The sequence below is a fragment of the Mustelus asterias genome, chromosome 3 (genome assembly GCF_964213995.1).
Source record: "Mustelus asterias chromosome 3, sMusAst1.hap1.1, whole genome shotgun sequence".
Lineage (NCBI taxonomy): Eukaryota > Metazoa > Chordata > Chondrichthyes > Carcharhiniformes > Triakidae > Mustelus > Mustelus asterias.
Window position 1 is genome coordinate 148664572 of NC_135803.1, and position 23851 is coordinate 148688422.

A 23851-nucleotide genomic window follows, 5' to 3' on the forward strand; every position below is an offset into this window, starting at 1 on the left:
GTGGACCAGAGCATTTCGTTTGCAGTCCGGGCTGGTGGTCTTCAGTCACACTTGGAGTTGTTGCTGAGAGGCCTGATTCCTGACTCGAAACGTTAACTCTATTCTCTGCCCACAGATGCTGTCAGACCTGCTGAGATTTTCCAGCATTTTCTGTTTTTGTTCTCGTCTCCCGAATGGCCCGGGGAAGAGTTGCATTGAAATCTAATGTCTCCAAACCAGAAGGAGCCCTCAACAGAGGGGCAACAAGTTAGCCCGAGCTCACTTACAAGTCAGTGAAACATGTTTCCATTTTGTTTGTTTCAAAAGAGAGAGAAAATAATCACCAAAACACGGAGTCTTCTTAAAGTGAGTTAAAATTTTGCCAATTTAGCCACTGCATGTTTTAATGGGGCAGCAGGTGGGGTGGGGACAAGCAAAAGAACTGCAGAGATACTCTGAGCTAATTGCCCTTGATCAAATATCTGCTTTTTGCTTTCACAACAGAGTATGAAGGAGGCAGTGTTGGGCAGAATATAACTGTTTAATTGGAGGAGTTGTACCAGTGGCAACAGCGCTCAGGAAAGATTTGGTTTGTGCAGTATTTGATTAGTTAGAGCCTAGGGAGTGGGGAAACGTGCATTGCACCTTGGATATTCAGCTGTGTGTGTGCGGGGGATGGTTCTGAACAGGGGATCATTTTTGGTGACCCACTTTTCAACATCCTATGATGACCTATCCGAGGATCGCGACCCCCACTTTGAAAAACACTGCTCGAAAGAGCATCTTAAAATCTTGCAACATTAACCCTGACATCTGTGAAGACATGAAGCCCACCAACCGACCACAAGGGTGTTATGTAACCAAAGCCAGCTTGAATTAGTTTGAGGTTGAGAGATCTGGCTGCCAAACACTCAGCACACAAGGCAACCTATCCATCTCACTTGGCTTTCAATGCAATATATGTGGCCAGATATATCTGCACCCAGGATCGAGGTCATCTCTCATCCCCAACAACTATGATTTATCCATAGGTTCAACAAAAGACAATCAGTAAACCCAATATGTCGTACAAATAGGTGACCATAATGTTTGTATTTGAAAAAAACCCAAATACTACCAGTTTTAGTTCTGGCAACGAAATGCTCTTAGAATAGGAGATTTATTACTGTTTATCCAGTTCCACTAGTACTGTACAAAAACTACATCTCATCTTGAGTCCATCAGAAATAATGTTACACTTGAAAAGTATTCTTACTCAAAAACTTTATTAAACACATATTGAAAATAACATCTCATACAAAACTGCTTATTTTCGTCTGCAAAATAATATGCAGATATTATCCGAGAATAGGGTTCTTAAATACGGGAACTTTTTTTTTACACAATATAAAAAGACACAGTTGCAAACCTGATAATGAAAAAGGTCAGCAATTCATATAAGGACCAGTCATATTCTAGCAGAGTGCACATTTAACCAGGTAGGCTACAAGGTTTAGGAAGGTCTGATAATTGAAGAGCATGCACAAAGTTTAACAACATATTTGAAAAGCAGGGTTTTTTTTCTGTATTTGGTTAGAAAAGTTGTCGATTAACTATTGTAATAGCAGCTGAGGTGGTGTTGCACCAAAAGCAAATCTTAGGCATGGGATAGGACAAACTGGAGTGTGCTCGAGTAACATATTTGCACACCATCAAAAAAACTTCATTCTCTTCCGAAGGTGTACCCTAGCAAAGGTCAACAAAAGCTGTCTTCTGGTACACTGCTTTTGTGGCCATTCTTCATTTTTGAACCTGAATCATGAGTATACAGTTATTCATAGTCTTTGTCACAAAAACGGTTCTCTTCTGCACTTAAATTAAAATTACTGTGACGACCATCAAACTTTGAGATAGCCATTAGCCTGGCTGAATTTAAACTTAACTTTCTTAGGATCAATGGTCAAATGTGAAGTTTTGATTCTCTGCTCTGAATTTGTCAGTTAGACTTCATGACCACGTTCATTGATTACTTTTAACAGCATAATAAACAGATGAGGATAGTTTCTACAACTTCACCAACTGACAAACTTCTGAGAGTGAGGAAGGAAAAGAAATGACAAATAAACATTCGAGTTTCCTCAGCAACCTCAATTGTTTCAGTAACACGAACCAGAAACAAAATAAAACTTTCAAAATTCATTAAGAGAAATGTATCAGAAAATTTTAAGGTGGTGGTTTGAAACAAAAAAAACTACCAGATAGTTGTATCAATGCTCAGGTCAACTGCCACTGGTTTAAGTTTAAGTTTATTTATTAGTGTCACAAGTACATTTACATTAACATTGCAATGAAGTTACTGTGAAAATCCCCTTGTTGCCACACTCTGGCGCCTGTTCAGGTACACTGAGGGAGAATTTAGCATGGCCAATGCACCTAACCAGCACGTCTTTCGGACTGTGGGAGGAAACCGGAGCACCCGGAGGAAACCCACGCAGACACGGGGAGAACATGCAGACTCCGCACAGACAGTGACCCAAGCCGGGATTTGAACTTGGGGTCCCTGGTGCTGTGAGGCAGCAGTGCTAACCACTGTGCCAGCATGCTGGTTTTATTATGCCTCAGTCAATAACCTATTACAATTTGGTATTTACTCCAGAAATTACTTCAGTTGGGGCAGCACAGTGGCACGGTGGCACAGTGGTAGGTACAGCATTGTGGCAGAGTGGCTAGCACTATTATCTCAGCGCCAGGGACCCTGGTTCGATTCCCATCTTGGGTCACTGCCTGTGTGGAGTTTGCACATTCTCCCCGTGTCTGCATGGGTTTCCTCCGGTTTCCTCCCACACTTCAAGGATGTGCAGGTTAGGTTGATTGGCCATGCTAAATTGCCACTTAGTGTTTGGGGGACCAGCAGGGTTATGGGAATAAGGGCTGGGATGGATTGTGGTTGGTGTAAACTCGGTGGGCCGAATGGCCTCATTCTGCACTGTAGGGATTCTATGGGGAAAAAAAAAAATCACACCTACAGAGACACCTGTATTAATACAGAAAATACATTTAACTACTCATACTACAGGTACCAGAGATTACAATCTTTTTTTAAAAATCTAATTTATTAACTTCCCTGAATTCAAGAATGGGCTTAAAAGTAGTTTCAGAATGAAAACTGTGAACCAGAGTCATTTGTTTGGAAGTCAGGGAGCACTGAGACTCTTAAGTTGCAAAATGATTCAACGAAAGAGGAATTTTGTCAGAAATGTCACTGCTGTTCTTTAACTCATAACACAAAGCATATGACTGATTATTACACCTACCAGAAATGTAATTTTTATAATGAACATCCAACCAAACATTAAAACTATAAAAGTGGACTTTAAATTAATGTTGGCCAACAATAAAAGCAAGCTTTTGGTCAGGTCGAAGACAACTCCTTTCTTTTATCCAGGAATGAAAAGGCAATAAACCTCTTTTCACACGCTCAAAACTGATATTTGAAACTAAAGCAATAGCACTGAACTGAACACGTTTTCACAATTTAACTGCAGATAACTAGATATCGTGCTAGGGAATAATAGGATTAGGATATTGCTGAATATTTTGGGAAGGTTTTTTTTTTCCAAAACTACACATACAAATTTAACCATTCGGCTCTTGACCTTCCTATCAGAGGTACTAAAACATGGTGTTGGATCAAAAGATGCGGGAGCCAAAGTTGAACGCCAATGTTTCAGTGCCGGAAACAGTGAGAAACGGATAGTGCTGATCGGGTGGCCAGCGACAGTGTACAAGATTTGAATGAAGTAAGTCAAATTCAGTTTGTATGTCACACTGCTGTACAAGTTACTTCCAAGTCAAATGTATGAAATTTCACCACACAGGATTCATTATACTTGCTCATCTAACCGCCAGCTCAGAATTGGTTGTTTGGAAAGATCAAAGAAAACACAAGGTTGCCTCTTACCAAAAAGAGGCCGTCATCTTGTTTTGGACTTACCCACTTAAAAGAAGACCACATGGTGCTTTTTGCATGCCTCTTGTCGCAACTTATAGAATCCATGAACAAGTAGGGGTCCACAGTACATAATCATTCTGATTTACAGAGCAGCAGCACAAGGTGCAAGTGAGCAACTCTGGCAAAATAAAAAAATGCTCAACCAAAGTAAGATACCATCCAAATTTGGGTACAATGCAAACTGAGAGAGATTCTAACTGGAACGTTAATGCATTGCTTTAATATGATAGTCAGCAAAATGCACAGCAACTTATCTGGTTGGTGCACAAAGGGTCACTCATTTAATATTGTAATCAACAGAAAACACATGGGATTTTAACCTCATTCATGGCAGCCAATAAACATGACAGTAACATGCAGTTCACTTATTAAACAAAAATCAAGCAGCCTTTCAAAAGAAACATGAACCACACAGATTTCCCAGGTGGCTCAGGCTGCAGTGATATTGCCAGGTGCAGTACAGAGCTATGAATGGATCGAGTTCAATTGCTCGTGTTCACCAAACTCAACTCGAGTGGCGTAGAGGCATGATTTGCATTAGCATCAGAATCTTGACAAACTGGTAGGGTGTTGGGAATGAAAAGCAAAAAGGATTCAGCTCAACTTTGATGCCCCTCGGTAATTGTTAAATTCTTTATCGCCACTCAGTTTCTAGGCATAAAAAAAGTGAAGAATGCCCACGAGGGCTAACTGCATCTGCAAAACCATATCCAATCCTAGCCATCAAGGAAAAGATGGAAAATCATCGGGAAGAAAATAAATGGGAAAGCAAAATGGAGGGTCAAATGCAACATTTGTCGTGAGCCAATGCCAGAGTGTACACATAAACCACTCTTTTGTTAAGACAGTTTGCATCTGAGCCATGCCAGAAGTCACACCTGGAAGCAAAAGCTTACAAACTTAAACTCTTAGACATACAAAAGGAAAGTTCGATTCATGCACAAGCTTAGACCAAACTTCATGTTAGTTTTGAAAACAATGAGAATGCTATTTTTTTATGATTTGGTGCAGAACCAACCTCAGTCCTAGTTCTGACTGCTGGACCAATTCAAAAATGCAGAAAAATCAGTATGAATTTGACAGCTTAATGCCAAGTGCATAAAAAAAAAACAATTTTTGCCTTTAACCTCTTACTAAGGGTTTCCCCAGAATCAGAGCTACCATGTCAGAAACTGCTGGGTACATTTTGAAGACAAAGTCTAGGAAGTCAATTCTTTTTATATTCTTCGAGGAGTTTTCTCACTTGTTGGCAAACAAATTGTTGCTCAAAGAATCATATTGGACTTGAAACGATAACTCTGTTTCTCTCCCCACAGATACTGTCTGATCAGCTGCATTTTTCCAGCATGTTCTGTTTTTATTTCAGATACTCAGCTTCCGCAGTATTTTGCTTTTAGTTGCTGCCCAATCTTCAGTGTGCTATCAAAGTGCACCACGATTCTGCTTAAAACTGTCCAAACCCAATATTCACATAGGTGTGTATTTTCAGCATGGGTTGTTAGGTAGTGGTCAGGAATGGGAACCCTGGGTGATCTTTCCTCCAAACAAAGTAGGTTGGGAACATTGAAGTTTTCTTATTGCCAACATGGCTGAAATCAGCTAATGACAAAGACTGAAAGTGAATTTGGGACTTTATGTATAGCTCAGATATTCACTTACACTATACAGGAATACGGGGGGGGGGGGGGGTGGTGCAGCAGCCAGTTTTTGCTCAGCCTATGCCAAGCATAAATAGGTGATATTATGTCAGAAAAACACATGTACCGAATAAATGAACTTCAAGCTGTGTTGTTAGTAAACGGGATATTTCAAAATGCTGAAACAGAGGGCTGATTATATTCCGAGGTTGGGCTCCCTGCACCCCAGCATAAATGCTGGAAGAGTCCATCTCTGCTTAGCCATCTTGCCCAGCTTTGAATTTTCAGGTGATGGCCCTTTAGTAGGAGACAGGACTAGTGTCCACTTCCAGGGGGAAGTCCTGCCTCAAGCCGGCCAGGCAGTGGGAGACCAGCAGCTTTGCACGTCCGCAATGCCACAGGAGCGATGGCCGCTGCTGGTGCCAGATGGACCCAGACATTGAGGCCACCAGGCCCTGGGGATGGGGTGATAGTAGTTGTGATGAGCAAGAATTGTAGGGAGGGGCTTCCAATTGGCACTGGGGCAGGGTGCCTGGCAAGAGACATCCCCTCCCTTCAACTGACTAGCATCCGCAGGGTTAAACCTGCTGGGCTGCACAAGTGCTGGCCTCTCCAGTCACCCGTTAAGGCAAAGCAGCAGTTGAATAAGACCCTGAATCGGCAATAATTTCCCCACTCAAGGCTTCAATTGGGTCATGGGTAGGCAACCCACCTGATGCCTCCTCCACCATGGTAGAATAGGCAAGGTGGGAAATCCACCAATGACACGACATTCCTTATGTGCCCACCTGCCTGCTTTCCTGCACACAGGTGGCCTAGAATTCAGCCAGCTTACATTTTTCAAGCAAATAACAAAATAAAATGTTGCTGTGGAATATTGCTAGCAGCACTTCAACATTTGATGGTCAAATAGTGATTTTCTTCCTTGCATGATGACAATAAGCAGTCATCTATGGGTTACCAATTTATAATGGCAATAAGAGGTGAAATTACAGGAATAGGGAAGCCAAGCAGCAATGTACAATTATATTGATGGTAATGGCTATGCAAGGGTGTATTTAATGTTTGACATCTCTAGTTGCCGTTTCTTGTGGTAACGCAATTTCCGTGAGTCTGCAGGGCCAAGAAACTCAGCTTTGAAGAAACTTTAGTTGAATTTGTTTTTAATAAAAACCAGTTATGTTGGATTAATTGGGGCTGTTTATGCTGGACACAAAATAGTTTCCTATCCACCAGAGAAAGCCCAACTCTGCATTATGTAACCTACACAACTTTTCAATACATCAACCAAGATTATCAACACAGTGTCCGACAAAATAAACCTCAAATTGAGCTGTTTACTCCCAATTGCATTAATAATACAGAAAAATAGTGAACTTGATAGATGCCAACATACAGACACAGAATGCAGTTCACTTCTGAACTTTTGACCAATGACATACTGCAACTGCAGGCGTTATCCGAAAGAAACACACTTACCTACATGGGGATAGTATAATGTTTCACACTTCTATCAACAAGAGTGGATTCAGTACATTTGGTCATAGACACCATGGACTTCTAAGTAACTTGCACTTTTATGGACGAATGAGAGTCAATTCCTACGGTGTTGGAATGAACAACACAATCTATTCTTGTCTAGTATCAGTTCAAGATACTGACTTACAGTGAACTTTCAAATTCACAATAAAATATCAAATTAGTGGTTTGTGTAACTTGAAGCTGTAACAAACCTTTCTAATGCTTTCAAGTGAATTTTTTTAAGACTTCAGGAGAAATGTCAGTCTTACTACAAACACAAGTTAAGGTAGCAGGAGGTTATGATGGGGGGGGGCACTGGTTAGGGTGCTTCAGAACATCGATGTTTCCATATCTTTGCTGAACATCCCTTCAAAATTAAGGTCCTTGGACATGAGTTCCTCTTCAACCTCTTCTAAGGCCCACTGATGATCCGAGATTTCCAAAGCTTCCCATTCAGCCTACAGAATAAAAAACACGAGGCACACAATATTAAGTATTAAAATTCCCCCACTTTTAATTTTGCATTGCTGATTGCACAAAGTATCCCAACTTTTGTTTTCTTCCCTTTTCATGTTTCCCCATTCTCTCTTTAAAAGTGCTCATGCGTACTGGGGGGCACACAAATGCCTAAGAGACTACTTTTAGCCATTTTTCGCGAACAAGTTAATGCTGGCACGCTCCTTGAATACAGAACATAAAACCTCTCACTTGTCCATGCACTTTTCTCACCTCTCCATGAACAATTTTCAGCAAAAGCCATTTGACGGTGATCAGGAACAGAAGGTGAAATGTACCCTCCCCCAACTGTTAGTACAGTTGACAGCAAATAAGTTCGCACAGATCAACCCTGGGATTTTATCTTGATGGTTCCACGTGATACATTTGAACACGAGATCCTCAAGAACCAAGTCCAATAATTTTGTTTCTCAGTCATTACTTTCAACATTGGGGAATGTCAATCTCCACACTCACCTGATGAAGGAGCCTGAGACTCCGAAAGCTAGTGCTGCCAAATAAACCTGTTCAACTTTAACCTGGTGTTGTGAGACTTCTTACTGTGCTTACCCCAGTCCAACGCCGGCATCTCCACATCAAAGTCCACATATGCAGAAATGAACGTCTGCAGGCATGTTTTGGGAAGAATGCTTTACTCACTGAAAGCCCTGTCTTACAAACTTCTTTCCTGCCACAAATGCTGCTCCAATTCATCTCCCATTTTTGTCACATTTGGTGAAGTTTCAATTTTGTACCATCTGTTAGGGAGACACGTCTGCGCACTGGGGAAATGCAAAATGATTGCCAAGACAATCTTTGCAGAGATCACCACAGCCCAGTCTCAAAGTTCCTATGGCAACAAATCCATTCACCGCCACAGCTCAATGGAAGATGCGTTGAAATAAGGTTACAAATGAAACACTTATAAACAAATTTTTTTTTAAAAACCTAAAAATTATTTTACATCTCTTATTTTCCAGAAGGACCACCTCCTCCCCAGTTCCAAAGTGGCAGTGAATTTAGCTCAGGACAATGATCAAGGGTCCGTCGAGGGATATTTCCTATATTATAGAATATAGAATTAAAACGTATGTAAAATAGCATACCTTAAAAGCTTTATTTGTATCAGGAGGCATTGCCATGGCAGCACCTGTCATCTGCTCTTGCATAACTCGAGACTGGTCTGCAGCTGCAAAGAGGTAAAAAAAAGGATAATTTGAATTCACTGGATTCAATGTCAAAGTGAAAAAAAAGACAAAACCACTTAAAAGGTCCAATAAGGAAACGTTTGTGTTTTGCCCCATTCATTCCAGAAGCGTATACACATTATATAGCAAGTTGTTCAATGCAAATATGGTTTATTTGTCATGTGTTGTGAACCCCTCAATCAATAAGATGCTTTCAAAATCAATTTATTTCTTGCAGCAACCAAAAATCTCTCTAAAAATTGGCAATTTGTGAAGTGATTAAGATGTGGAGTTGCTGGCGTTGGACTGGGGTGGGCACAGTAAGTAGTCTCACAACACCAGGCTAAAGTCCAACAGGTTTATTTGGTAGCACGAGCTTTCGGAACATTGCCCCTTCCATCAGGTGAGGACTCTAGGACTACTTACTGAAGTGATCAAGTTAGCCGTCTTTAAAAATAAAACAAATTCTTGCTAAATTATCAACCCACATTCCCAAGCTGCAATCAGAGTGAAAATAAAAAAGACTGACATTTTATCTTTAACACACATCAGTATACACTAATGATTTAGACACAAGCCCAAAGTTGTATCTCCACTCTTCCAAATAATTTGTTGTTGAACACAAATACAGAACTGAGGCTCCACAGTTCATAGGCTGTTTCATTACTTTCCCTGCTGATGCAATCAGATCATAATCACCAACCCATCACTTTCTGCCTGAAGGGAGGGCGAATAATTTGGTCATGTCAATTGTTGATGCCAAGGTACCATTGCTTGTTGACCCAGCCACTAATTTTCCATCACATGTTCCAGACCAGAAAAGTGGAAGATTTCAAGGTTGGAAATTCACAATTTATCGAATATACGTTTGCAACTCCTGCAGCTAAGAGTTATGCCATTGTTTTGGAATATTCTAACTGATATCTGGTTAAAATCATTGGTTATATACCAAATTTTCTAACCTCCCCCCCCCCCCCCCCCCCCCGCAATTTTACCTCTTCCTCAAGCCATTGACTTGTGTTGTTTTCAAGTATACCAGTAAGAAACTTGCACTTAAAAATCAAAATTTCCTATTTTATCATAGACAGCCAAGTCTGGTCCCATTCTCACAACATCCACATACTTTCCAGCTGGAACCCTGCCTGATTTGTTCTGATCAGAATGGTTGTTGATGCCAACCTAGATCAACAAACTTAGAGGTCAAACCTAATCCACAACAGCAACATGAGGCCAGGGCAATTATCTATCTAGATTCCAAAATTGGCTCGTAAGTGAGTAGGGTGTTGGGGGTGGGATGGCTGTGCAAGAAGAGTAAAACACCATCATTGCTTCCTCAGCCTTCACTCCAACTGACGTTACACCATGAGTATGGTTCCACCCCCTCCCATACAGCAAATCATATTAAGTTTCCATCAGATGCCCTGAACTAAATATGATCTTTGTGGGATTTACTTAGAACATATCCAAATGTTCCAAGTGCACAGAATTATCAGTCTGACTCATACATCAAAATGCTCTCTCTGTTCTTCATCCTGAAAACAGGAGATAACACAGCTATTTATATCAGTCGGATGCAAAATCTCTCCAACTCACAAAGGTCAAAAGTTGAGTTTTATTGATATTCAATCGGAGCAAATAATTGCGGCAATTTTCTGAAATTTAATTTCAAACTAAATTAGAAGCATCTCACAATAGAACAACACAAAGAAACAGCATTTTATTTTTGACTTGTTTGAGTTACTTTTTTTCCCCCCCTTTATTCTTTCATGAGATGTAGATAATGCGGACAAAGCCAGTCATTTATTGTCAATCCCCAATTGCCTTAGAACTGAACATTTCAGAGGGCACTTAAGAGTTAGGCGAGTCTGGAGTCACATGTAGGCCAGACCAGATGGACGGCAGATTTCCCTCCCTCAAGAATGTTAGTGAACCAGATGGGTCTTTACAACAATCAATGATAGTTACATGGTCACCGTTCTATAGATATAGCTCTTGGGGCTAAAGGGATCAAGGGGTATGGAGGGGAAGGCGGGATCAGGATATTGAATATGATCAGCCATGATCAAAATGAATTGCAGAGCAGGCTCGAGGGCCGAATGGTCTATTCCTGTTTTTATTTTCTATGTTTCTATCACTGAGACTAGCTTTAAATTCTAGATTTATTAATTGAATTTAATTTCTACCAGCTGTTGTGGCAGGATTTGAACCTATGTCCCCACAGGATTAGCCTGGGCTTTTGAATGTCCAGTGACATTACCACAATCTCCCCCCATTCTTGAATACAAAATATCTTGCATGGTTTTATTCACACATCCTGTTGTGTAGAAGTTGCCAAAATGTTTTTGGTGATGATATGGAACACTGAAGCTTCAGATTTCAAAGTGCCTTGAATCTTTATCTGCAGTGTTCCCTTCACTCAAAATGTTAAATTATGAGCATTACAAACTAAAACCTGGGAGGAGAAGGCCGTAAAGGCTGAATGACCTATCCTGGCCCATTCCAAACATCAGAGGTCGCTTCTGCTGTTTATACCATCTAAACCTCCTAATTCAATTACAGACCGGTAATTATTTTCCATTATCCAATTTGCCTCTTGGGGAGGGGGAAGGCAAAACATGTGTAGATAGAAAACAGAACTTGTAGCTTCTGAGCTCAACCTCTGGGAGATGTCTAGGAACAAATGTTAGTTGTCACAGAGATTCAAAATGGAATTGCGTACTCCAGATTCCAAACGCTTTCTCCCAAACATGCAGGTTAACAAATCAGCCTACTGATACAGCACAATATATGACTTTGCTTGTGCAGAATCAGGGTTGTGCCAGAATCTGCCAGTCTTTGTGCCAGACTTTACTTGTGCAGAATCCGAGAGTTGGGGAGGATGAGATGAGCAATTCAGCATGCATAAGCTTATATCCTTGGCTACCAAGACATTTTAGTTTCCTTTCAGTCTTATTCAGGCCATAGAGTATTCAACTAAAATAATTAACACCATTAAGATATACCTGCATCCTAAATGCTCAACTGCCCTTTAGAGAAGATGTTTAAATGGGCATTTAAGATCCATGGTGTTACTTGAAGAGCAGGGAATTTGCTTGATCTTTTGACTTGTGGTAACGATTAATTCAGACAACCAAATATAGATTCATAAGCAATTTAGCTCACTGCTTGTTTGCATGACTTTGTTGTGCACAAAACAGTCACTATGTTTGGCCTGCATGACACACCCAAGCAGTTACCTGCATGCGAAAGATTTTGGAACATTTTCAAAAGATGAGATAATGCGCTGTACAGATTTCTTTAGTACAGATTTGCATTTCTTTTGGCAAATAGTAAAATGATATGAACAACCTGTACATCTTTCTCTTCCTTCTCACTTTGAAATGTGTTTCAGTACAAGGCTTGGTGAATGTGCGCTGAGACTAGGGAACACCTACCAGCTTCAGTCTCCACAGGCTGTTGGCAAAACACACAAGTGTCTTGTTTTTCAAAGACTATCAGAGAACATGGAAAATAGTTCCATAAATCACCTGGTGTATTGCTTCATAACTGTATATGAGAATTGTACCATGTATTTCTTCAAAATCAATAAGAAAAACTAGCATTTAGATCATATATTCCTCGAACCTCTTTGAAGTAGTGTGACTTATACAAAGAAACATGGTACCCAATTAGATGCGCGGGTTCGGTTGATTGGTCATGCTAAATTGCCCTTAGTGTCAGAGGGATTAGTGTAAATACATGGGGTGATGGGGATAGGGCCTGGGTGGGATTGTTGTCGATGCAGGCTCAATGGGTCGAAAGGCTTCCTTCTGCACTATACAGTTTCTATGAATTAGATATACCAAGACCCTAGGAACAGCAACTGGATGAATGGCCAATTGTTTCTCGATGGTGTTGGTTAAAGGAGCAATGTTAGCTAAGGCACAGGGATCATTGATGCTTTTCTTCAAATGATGCCATTGAATCCTTAGCATTTACCTGACTAAAGAACAACAGCTCGACTGGAATGCACTGCAGGGCTACAACACAACTTAGCGGTTTGGATGAGAGTCAAAGATCTCAGTTTATAAACCTTTAGAACTAAGTTGTGATAGAGCCCATAGCTCACTCAAGCCCAGCTGTTATTTTCAATGATCTATTCCCAGTGTTACAGTCTGAAGAGATGGATGGGTCCGTCAGGGTAGTCTTTAAAACACAGTACAAGATGCAACAGAAAATCCAATTCCTCCAAAAAAGCAATCAAAGAATATATATATACATATGCTTAATTTCAGACTCTTCTCCCTTACCCTCATCCAAATAAAACAAGTCTATTTTTATTTCTTGCTCTTTATGGATTCATCAATCACAACATTGTGCAGATGAGTTGCTTTCAAAATGAATCAGTGGCTACGTAGATCAGCAAGACTTGCGCTTCTTTCCTTGTGGGGAAAATGTATCACTTCTATTCCATCTTCTTTCGGCACGTCCACCATCACCACCCCCCCAACCAACACACATTATGCACTCATCAAAACATAATGACTAAGCGGTTATGTTTACCATTATCTTGTCCCAGGAGTAAGGAATACATGCTTCTGAGCCCAAACACATTCAGGAAGTACCACGATGCAGAGCTCACCCTAAGTAAAAACAAAAAACAATATAATATTAGTTTGAAAGGAATAAAAACATGTTAGAAGTAAACATGATAATGTTCCTCCACTCTCAATTTTGTACAGTAGACATCCTCCTCCAGTCAAGATGCTGAATGTTCAAGGATTATCGAAGCATATATATATTTCCCCGCTTCTACATTTTGTCCCAACCGGTAGCAAAAATTTGATCAAACTCATGCAACCAAAATCAAACGACATGTCATTCATGCTTTCTATTTATTTTTTTCATTTTCACTAGATTCTTCGCCAAAGGGCAGCTCACGCTCAGGTATGGCTTAATGGGCGGTGGTTGCTGGCTGTTCTATACCTGGCACAAACACTGAGTTATTCGTGTTGATGTACTTACTGCTATATTTGAGCAAGCTGATGCTATTTGCCAATAGAAAAAAAACAAAGTATATTATATAATCATAATCACGGTTGGACAGAGTGGTGAAGAAGGCATTCGGCATGCTTGCTTTCATCGGTCAGAACATTGAATACAGGAGTTGGAATGTCTTGTTGAAGTTGTGCAAGACATTGGTAAGGCCACACTTGGAATACTGTGTACAGTTCTGGTCACCCTATTATAGAAAGGATATTATTAAATTAGAAAAAGACTGCAGAAAAGATTTACTAGGATGCTATTGGGACTTGATGGATTGAGTTATAAGGAGAGGCTGGATAGACTGGGACTTTTTCCTCTGGAGCGTAGGAGGCCGAGGGGTGACCTTATAGAGGTCTATAAAATAATGAGGGGCACAGATCAGCTAGATAGTCAATATCTTTTCCCAAAGGTAGGGGAGTCTAAAACTAGAGGGCATAGGTTTAAGGGGAGAGGGGAGAGATACAAAAGTGTCCAGAGGGGCAATTTTTTCACACAGAGGGTGGTGAGTGTCTGGAACAAGCTGCCAGAGGTAGTAGTAGAGGCGGGTACAATTTTGTCTTTTAAAAAGCATTTAGATAGTTACATGGGTACGATGGGTATAGAGGGATATGGGCCAAATGTGGGCAATTGGGATTAGCTTACGGGTTTTTTAAAAAAAAAGGATGGCACGGACAAGTTGGGCCGAAGGGCCTGCTTCCATGCTGTAAACCTCTACGACTATGAAATCCCTTCAGTGCAGATGCAAGCCATTCACCCCATCGAGTCTGCACCGACTCTCCAACAGAGCTTACCACCCAGACTCCAACCCTGTAACCCCACATATTTACATTGCTAATCCGCCTAACTCACACATCCTGGGACACTAAGGGACAATTTAACATCTTCCTAACCTACACATCTTTGGATTGCGGGAGGAAACTGGAACACTCAGAGGAAACCAACGCAGACACGGGGGGGGAAATGCAAACTCCACACAGACAGTGACCCAAGGCCGGAATTGAACCACCATGCTGCCCTATCTTCCCACACTGTGGTTAAGGACTATAATTCTATCACAGTAGATATACTAAGAGAGCCTATCACTTCTGCACAGTAATAAACTCACTCAAATGATACTCTATCAGTGACAACCCGCGTGGCAGCACCATGGTTAGCACTGCTGCCTCATCCAGGTTCAATTCTGGCCTTAGTTGACTGTGTGCAGTTTACATGTCTGTGTGGGTTTCCTCCGGGTGCTCTGGTTTCCTCCCACAGTCCAAAGATGTGCAGGTTAGGCAGTTTGGTCATACTAAATTGCCTTTTGTGTTCCAAGCTGTGTAGGTTAGGGGGATTCGCAGGGTAAATATGTGGAGTTATGGGGATAGGGCCCAGGTCAAGTGCTCTGTTGGAGAGTCTATGATTTGATCATAGGGATAGGGAGTAGGGATTCCATGATTCGATTTTTAAAATTCTGCTGACAACAATATCCATTTACAATTACATAGCATTTCTCACAAAGATCAACATCAAGTATTCAAAGAAAAGGATTAGATCACAAAAAGAATCTAAAAGTGGAATTGAAATGATAGATCTTGGAATCGTTAATATAAAACTCATGTGGATGTTAATGGAGTATTGAATGACCCAATTGATCTAATTTCCATTAAAAAAATCAATAGAGCTTATAAATCTTCAGCAGACTGGAGTCTCAAGAGTTTATGACTCTTGACTTGCAGTGTTTATGAATGCCTACTCTGCTTTAATGGACGTTTATAGTACCGAATAAATCAGTATCTAGAGGAGAGTATGAGAGGAGATTGAAAGCAGTGAGAGTGTGGAGTGAGAAATCGGAGCTCTTGAGGTGACGTCAGGATTCAAAAGTGGCACGGGCAAGTGGAAGCAGCTGATTGGACAAGAACGGTCTAAGTACTTCCTACTTTTATTGCTTATAATTTGTAATGTCTTTATTTTATGGTTTATAATTCGTAAGGGCTATGTTCTATAGTAAAACAAAGACCAGGGAAGAAGGGACCGAGAGTAATTGATATTATTTGATTTTGAGTATCTTCCAAAAGGTTTAATTTAAAGGGGCAAGTCAAGGCAGGAGAACTCATTGCCATGGCGTGCTCCTCCTACTCTGCGTGGGAATCTGGGAACATTTTCAAAGCCTGGGGCCAGCATGAATGCAGGCAGTGTCTCCAGTTGCAACTCCTGGAAGCCTGGGTTTAAGAGCTGGAGAGATGGCCGGGGACACTGGAGCATCCACGTGTCAGAGAGTACTGTGGATAGTATGTATATAGAAAGGAGTGTAGAGAAGTCTCAGTTGTAAGGGGAATAGATAGATGTGTTATACCCACAAATGAGACTCCAGAATGGTATGTTGCCTCACTGGTGCGAGGGTCAAGGATGTTTCAGAGCAGCTATAGCACATTCTGGAGGGGGAAGGTGAACAGCCAGTGGTCGTAGTACACATTGGTAGAAACTACTTTTGCAAAAAAAGAGATGAGGTCTAAAAAGCAGAATATAGGGAGTTAGGAAGTTGCAAATACAATTTGCTCAATTTGTATTGAGAAAATACAAAGTGTTCAAAATTCTACGGAAATAGGGCAAACTGGTAGGGAGGCCATGGAACCTTTACAGATTAAAGGGGAGGAGGTGCTCGCTGTCTTGAGGCAAATCAGAGTGGATAAATCCCCAGGACCGGACAGGGTATTCCCACGGACCTTGAGGGAAGCTAGTGTTGAACTTGCAGGGGCCCTGGCAGACATATTTAAAATGTCAGTATTCACGGGGGAGGTGCCGGATGATTGGAGGGTGGCTCATGTTGTTCCGTTGTTTAAAAAAGGTTCCAAAAGAAATCCGGGAAATTATCGGCCAGTAAGTTTGACGTCGGTGGTGGGCAAGTTATTGGAAGGTGTGATAAGGGATAGGATCTACAAATATTTGGATAGACAGGGACTTATTAGGGAGAGTCAACATGGCTTTGTGCGTGGTAGGTCATGTTTGACCAATCTATTGGAGTTTTTCGAGGAGGTTACCAGGAAAGTGGATGAAGGGAAGGCGGTGGATGTTGTCTACCTGGATTTCAGCAAGGCCTTTGACAAGGTCCCTCATGGGAGGTTAGTTAGGAAGGTTCAGTCGCTAGGTATACATGGGGAGGTAGTAAATTGGATAAGACACTGGCTCAATGGAAGAAGCCAGAGAGTGGTTGTGGAGGATTGCTTCTCTGAGTGGAGGCCTGTGACTAGTGGTGTGCCGCAGGGATCGGTGTTGGGTCCATTGTTGTTTGTCATCTATATCAATGATCTGGATGATAATGTGGTCAATTGGATCAGCAAGTTTGCTGATGATACAAAGATTGGAGGTGTAGTGGACAGTGAGGAAGGTTTTCAAAGCTTGCAGAGGGATTTGGACCAACTAGAAAAATGGGCTGAAAAATGGCAAATGGAATTTAACGCAGACAAGTGTGAGATATTGCACTTTGGAAGGACAAACCAAAGAAGAACGTACAGGGTAAATGGTAGGACTCTGAAGAGTGCAGTTGAACAGAGGGATCTGGGAATACAGGTACAGAATTCCCTAAAAGTGACGTCACAGGTGGATAGGGTCGTAAAGAGTGCCTTTGGTACATTGGCCTTTATAAATCGGAGTATCGAGTATAAAAGTTGGAGTGTTATGGTAAGGTTATATAATAAGAAGTTTAACAACACCAGGTTAAAGTCCAACAGGTTTATTTGGTAGCAAAAGCCACACAAGCTTTCGAGGCTCTGAGCCCCTTCTTCAGGTGAGTGGGAATTCTGTTCACAAACAGAACTTATAAGACACAGACTCAATTTACATGAATAATGGTTGGAATGCGAATACTTACAACTAATCCAGTCTTTAAGAAACAAAACAATGGGAGTGGAGAGAGCATCAAGACAGGCTAAAAAGATGTGTATTGTCTCCAGACAAGACAGCCAGTGAAACTCTGCAGGTCCACGCAACTGTGGGAGTTACAAATAGTGTGACATAAATTCTGATTCTAGGATCGCATGATAAAGACTCAGGAGGAAAAAAGCAGAAATATTTATGTGAAATAGTGTGACATAAACCCAATATCCCGGTTGAGGCCGTCCTTGTGTGTGCGGAACCTGGCTATCAGTTTCTGCTCCGCGACTCTGCGCTGTCGTGTGTCGCGAAGGCCGCCTTGGAGAACGCCCACCCGAATATCAGAGGCCGAATGCCCGTGACCGCTGAAGTGCTCCCCAACAGGAAGAGAACAGTCCCGCCTGGACAGTCCCAGTCCAACGCCGGCATCTCCACATCATGACTACCATAGACACCGCAAACTGCCGGCTCCAAGTGGAGAGGATCGCCAAGAAGATCGCGCATATCGACACAGACATCAAGTTTCTACAAAGATGCAAGAAAGCAGACAAGATACCGAAAGGACTACAGATCACGAACCCACTCAGGTCAACCTATAACACAGACTACGCTGAGAGACTTTGCCGTCGCACCTCTCTCACCCTCCTCAACCACCTCACACACCAACTCTACAGCAAACGCCGCAGCCTGGAAACCAAGATCGAATCCATATTCTCAACTTGCGCTCAGGACGCAGACCAGCTGCGAAACTCTGCCAAGCAGACGAGACAAAGGAACTACACCATCTACATGCACACCAAGAACAGGAAACTTGAGAAACTCGGCATCACCACCAGCAGCAACCAAGCCTCCCCCGGTACCACAGTAGGAAACAGTCCCACTGCAGGGAAGTCCATTGTCAACTTGTCCGACTACACACTTCAACCAGATGAAATCGAAGTTCTCAGCCGAGGGCTTAATTTTTGCCCCACCACCAGAATAGACCCCATCAGTCTCGCAGCAGACACAGAGGAATTCATCAGGCGAATGAGGCTGAGGGAGTTCTTCCACAAACCCCAAGAGGCCAACAACGAACACAATGAGACAGCCAATGAACTGGAACAGCCGACAGAGAGATCCGCAGTGCATCCGAAGAGGAAAGAGTCGAATTGGACTCCTCCGGAAGGCCGCTGCCCTCGACTTGACATGTATGCCCAAGCCGTCAGGAGGTGCGTCAACACCAAATTCATCAGCCGCACTCACAAGACAGCCCCGAACATCACCCAAGCACAACGTAACGCCATCCACGCTCTCAAGACCAACCGCAACATTGTCATCAAACCAGCAGACAAAGGAGGGGCCATCGTCATACTGAACAGAACGGATTACTGCAAAGAAGTGTACCGACAACTCAACAACGAGGAACACTACAGACAGTTACCTGCAGATCCGACCAAAGAACACACCCGTCAACTCAACACTCTGATCAAGACCTTTGATCCGGACCTTCAGAACACCCTCCGTGCTCTCATCCCACGTACTCCCCGCGTTGGAGATCTCTACTGCCTCCCGAAGATACACAAGGCAAACACACCCGGCCGTCCCATCGTATCGGGCAATGGGACCCTGTGCGAGAACCTCTCCGGCTATGTCGAGGGCATCCTGAAACCCATTGTACAAAGAACCCCCAGCTTTTGTCGCGACACGACGGACTTCCTACAGAAACTCGGCACACATGGAGCAGTTGAACCAGGAGCGCTCCTCGTCACAATGGATGTCTCAGCACTCTACACCAGCATCCCCCATGACGATGGCATTGCTGCAACGGCCTCAGTGCTCAGCGCCAACAACTGCCAGTTTCCAGATGCAATTTTACATCTCATCCGCTTCATCCTGGACCACAATATCTTCACCTTCAACAACCAGTTCTTCATCCAGACACACGGAACAGCCATGGGGACCAAATTTGCACCTCAATATGCCAACATCTTCATGCACAGGTTCGAACAAGACTTCTTCACCGCACGGGACCTTCAACCGGTGCTATACACTAGATACATCGATGACATTTTCTTCCTTTGGACTCATGGTGAACAATCACTGAAACAACTCTATGATGACATCAACAAGTTCCATCCCACCATCAGGCTCACCATAGACTACTCTCCGGAATCGGTTGCATTCTTGGACACGCGCATCTCCATTAAGGACGGTCACCTCAGCACCTCACTGTACCGCAAGCCCACGGATAACCTCACGATGCTCCACTTCTCCAGCTTCCACCCTAAACACGTTAAAGAAGCCATCCCCTACGGACAAGCCCTCCGTATACACAGGATCTGCTCGGATGAGGAGGATCGCAACAGACACCTCCAGACGCTGAAAGATGCCCTCATAAGAACAGGATATGGCGCTAGACTCATTGATCAACAGTTCCAACGCGCCACAGCGAAAAACCGCACCGACCTCCTCAGAAGACAAACACGGGACACAGTGGACAGAGTACCCTTCGTTGTCCAGTACTTCCCCGGAGCGGAGAAGCTACGGCATCTCCTCCGGAGCCTTCAACATGTCATTGATGAAGACGAACATCTCGCCAAGGCCATCCCCACACCCCCACTTCTTGCCTTCAAACAACCGCACAACCTCAAACAGACCATTGTCCGCAGCAGACTACCCAGCCTTCAGGAGAACAGTGACCAAGACACCACACAACCCTGCCACAGCAACCTCTGCAAGACGTGCCGGATCATCGACACAGATGCCATCATCTCACGTGAGAACACCATCCACCAGGTACACGGTACATACTCTTGCAACTCGGCCAACGTTGTCTACCTGATACGCTGCAAGAAAGGATGTCCCGAGGCATGGTACATTGGGGAAACTATGCAGACGCTGCGACAACGGATGAATGAACACCGCTCGACAGTCACCAGGCGGGACTGTTCTCTTCCTGTTGGGGAGCACTTCAGCGGTCACGGGCATTCGGCCTCTGATATTCGGGTGGTCGTTCTCCAAGGCGGCCTTCGCGACACACGACAGCGCAGAGTCGCGGAGCAGAAACTGATAGCCAGGTTCCGCACACACAAGGACGGCCTCAACCGGGATATTGGGTTTATGTCACACTATTTCACATAAATATTTCTGCTTTTTTCCTCCTGAGTCTTTATCATGCGATCCTAGAATCAGAATTTATGTCACACTATTTGTAACTCCCACAGTTGCGTGGACCTGCAGAGTTTCACTGGCTGTCTTGTCTGGAGACAATACACATCTTTTTAGCCTGTCTTGATGCTCTCTCCACTCCCATTGTTTTGTTTCTTAAAGACTGGATTAGTTGTAAGTATTCGCATTCCAACCATTATTCATGTAAATTGAGTCTGTGTCTTATAAGTTCTGTTTGTGAACAGAATTCCCACTCACCTGAAGAAGGGGCTCAGAGCCTCGAAAGCTTGTGTGGCTTTTGCTACCAAATAAACCTGTTGGACTTTAACCTGGTGTTGTTAAACTTCTTACTGTGTTTACCCCAGTCCAACGCCGGCATCTCCACATCAAGGTTATATAAGGCATTGGTGAGGCCGAATTTGGAGTATTGTGTACAGTTTTGGTCACCTAGTTACAGGAAGGATGTAAATAAGATTGAAAGAGTGCAGAGAAGGTTCACAAGGATGTTGCCGGGACTTGAGAAGCTGAGTTACAGAGAGAGATTGAATAGGTTGGGACTTTATTCCCTGGAGCGTAGAAGATTGAGGGGAGATTTGATAGAGGTGTATAAGATTTTGATGGGTATAGATAGAGTGAATGCAAGCAGGCTTTTTCCACTGAGGCTAGGGGAGAAAAAAAACCAGAGGGCATGGGTTAAGGGTGAAAGGAGAAAAGTTTAAAGGGAATATTAGGGGGGGCTTCTTCACGCAGAGAGTGGTGGGAGCGTGGAATGAGCTGCTGGATAAAGTGGTAAATGCGGGGTCACTTTTAACATTTAAGAAAAACTTGGACGGGTTCATGGATGAGAGGGGTGTGGAGGGATATGGTCCAAGTGCAGGTCAGTGGGACTAGGCATAAAATGGTTCGGCACAGACAAGAAGGGCCAAAAGGCCTGTTTCTGAGCTGTAATTTTCTATGGTTCTATTACTACCGGTGCCAAATGCTAGTCAGAGCAGAAATAGCAGGATATATCAGATGAATATGTGGCTGAAGAGATGGTGCAAGGGGGAGGGTTTCAGATTCCTGGGACATCAGGACTAATTCTAGGGGAGGTGAAATCAGTACAAACTGGAAAGATTGCAACTGGGCAAGACTGGGACTGATGGTTTTTGTGTGATGTCCTAAGTATTTGGAGGTTGTGGTTTTTAACAAAAAAATCTGTGGTTTGCACCAGTAGATTCAAACTTACACACAACAGGTTTATTCGAGGAGCTCTTGTCCGTATAGAGTATAAACTGAGAGTAAAACAGCAACCTGTGGCAACATTCTAATGATGTCACCATCAAATCACATGATCAGCTCTTAAAACAACCTGCAACCTTTTAAATATGTAACAATGTCCGAGGAGGAGTATTTGCTAGAATGACTGGAAAGGGTTTAAACTAAAATGGCAGGGGGATGGGAACCTATGCAAGGAATCAGAGGAGGGGGAAATCAGTATTAGTAGGGAAATAATGTTGGGGAAATTGATGGGATTGATAAATCCCCAGGACCTGATAATCTACATCTAAGAGCACTTAAAGAATGGCCCTAGAAATAGTGGATGGTGGTCATCTTCCAAGATTATATTGCTGATTGGAGAGTAGCTGATGTAACCCCACTATTTATAAAGGCATGTAAAGAGAAAACAGGGAACTATAGACCAGTCAGCCTGACATCGGTAGTGGGGAAAATTTTAGAGTTCATTGTAAAACAGTAGCAGGATCAAACAGACAGCATGGGTTTACAAAAGGGAAATTATGCTTGACAAATCTACTGGAATTCTTCAAGGATGTAACTAGGAGTGTGATGAGGGGGAACCAGTGGATGTGGTTTATTTGGACTTTCTGGCAAGGTCCCACAGAAAAGATTAGCATGTAAAATTAAGCATGTGGGATTGGGTGTAGTTTATTGAGATGGATGGAAAACTGGTTATAAAACAGGAAACAAAGAGCAGGAATAAACGGGTCTTTTTCCCAAGTGGCAAGCGGTACTAGTGGGGTAGTGCAGGGATCAGTTCTAGGACCCCAACTATTCACAATGTATATTAATGATTTAGATGAGGGAACTAAATGTAATATCTCCAGACTTGCAGATGACACAAAGTTGGGTAGGAGAGTGAGCAAATACATGGCAGGTGTAGTATAATGCGGATAAATGTGAGGTTATCCACTTTGGTAGCAAAAACAGGAAGGCAAATTATCTGAATGGCTATAGACAGAGAGGGGAATGTGCAACCAGCCTGGCTGTCCTTGTACACCAGCTGCTGAAAGTAAGCATGAAGGTACAGCAGACAGTAAAGACATCAAATGGTACGTTGGCCTTCATAGCAAGAGGATTCGAGTAAAAAAAAAACATAAGAACATAAGAAATTGGAGCAGGTGTAGGCCATCTAGCCCCTCGAGCCTGCCCCGCCATTCAATAAGTTCATGGCTGATCTGAAGTGAATCAGTTCCACTTACCCGTCTGCTCCCCATAACCCTTAATTCCCTTACCGATCAGAAATCCATCTATCCATCTATCCGTGACGTAAACATATTCAACGAGGTAGCCTCCACCACTTCAGCGGGCAGAGAATTCCAGAGATTCACCACCCTCTGAAAGAAGTAGTTCCTCCTCAACTCTGTCCTAAACTGACCCCCCTTTATTTGAGGCTGTGCCCTCTAGTTCTGGTTTCCTTTCTAAGTGGAAAGAATCTCTCCATCTCTACCCTATCCAGCCCCTTCATTATCTTATAGGTCTCTATAAGATCACCCCTCAGCCTTCTAAACTCCAACGAGTACAAACCTAATCTGCTCAATCTCTCCTCATAATCTACACCCCTCGTCTCCGGTATCAACCTGGTGAACCTTCTCTGCACTCCCTCCAAGGCCAATATATCCTTTCGCAAGGGGACCAAAACTGCACACAGTATTCCAGCTGCGGCCTCACCAATGCCTTGTACAGATGCAGCAAGACTTCTCTGCTTTTATATTCTATCCCCCTCGCGATAAATGCCAACA

At 42.9% G+C, this 23851-nt stretch overlaps 1 protein-coding gene across 1 annotated transcript in view; it reads right to left on the minus strand.

Moving 5' to 3' along the window:
* Positions 1-1225: 1225 nt before the first annotated feature.
* emc3 (ER membrane protein complex subunit 3) overlaps positions 1226-23851 on the minus strand; it is a 37366-nt gene continuing 14740 nt past the window's right edge. The window contains exons 6-8 of the mRNA XM_078209917.1: positions 13353-13432; positions 8730-8812; positions 1226-7586 (exon numbers count right to left, since the gene is read on the minus strand). Coding sequence (XP_078066043.1) covers positions 7458-7586; positions 8730-8812; positions 13353-13432 — 292 coding nt within the window. The 3' untranslated portion in view covers positions 1226-7457. The remainder of the gene's footprint in view (positions 7587-8729; positions 8813-13352; positions 13433-23851) is intronic.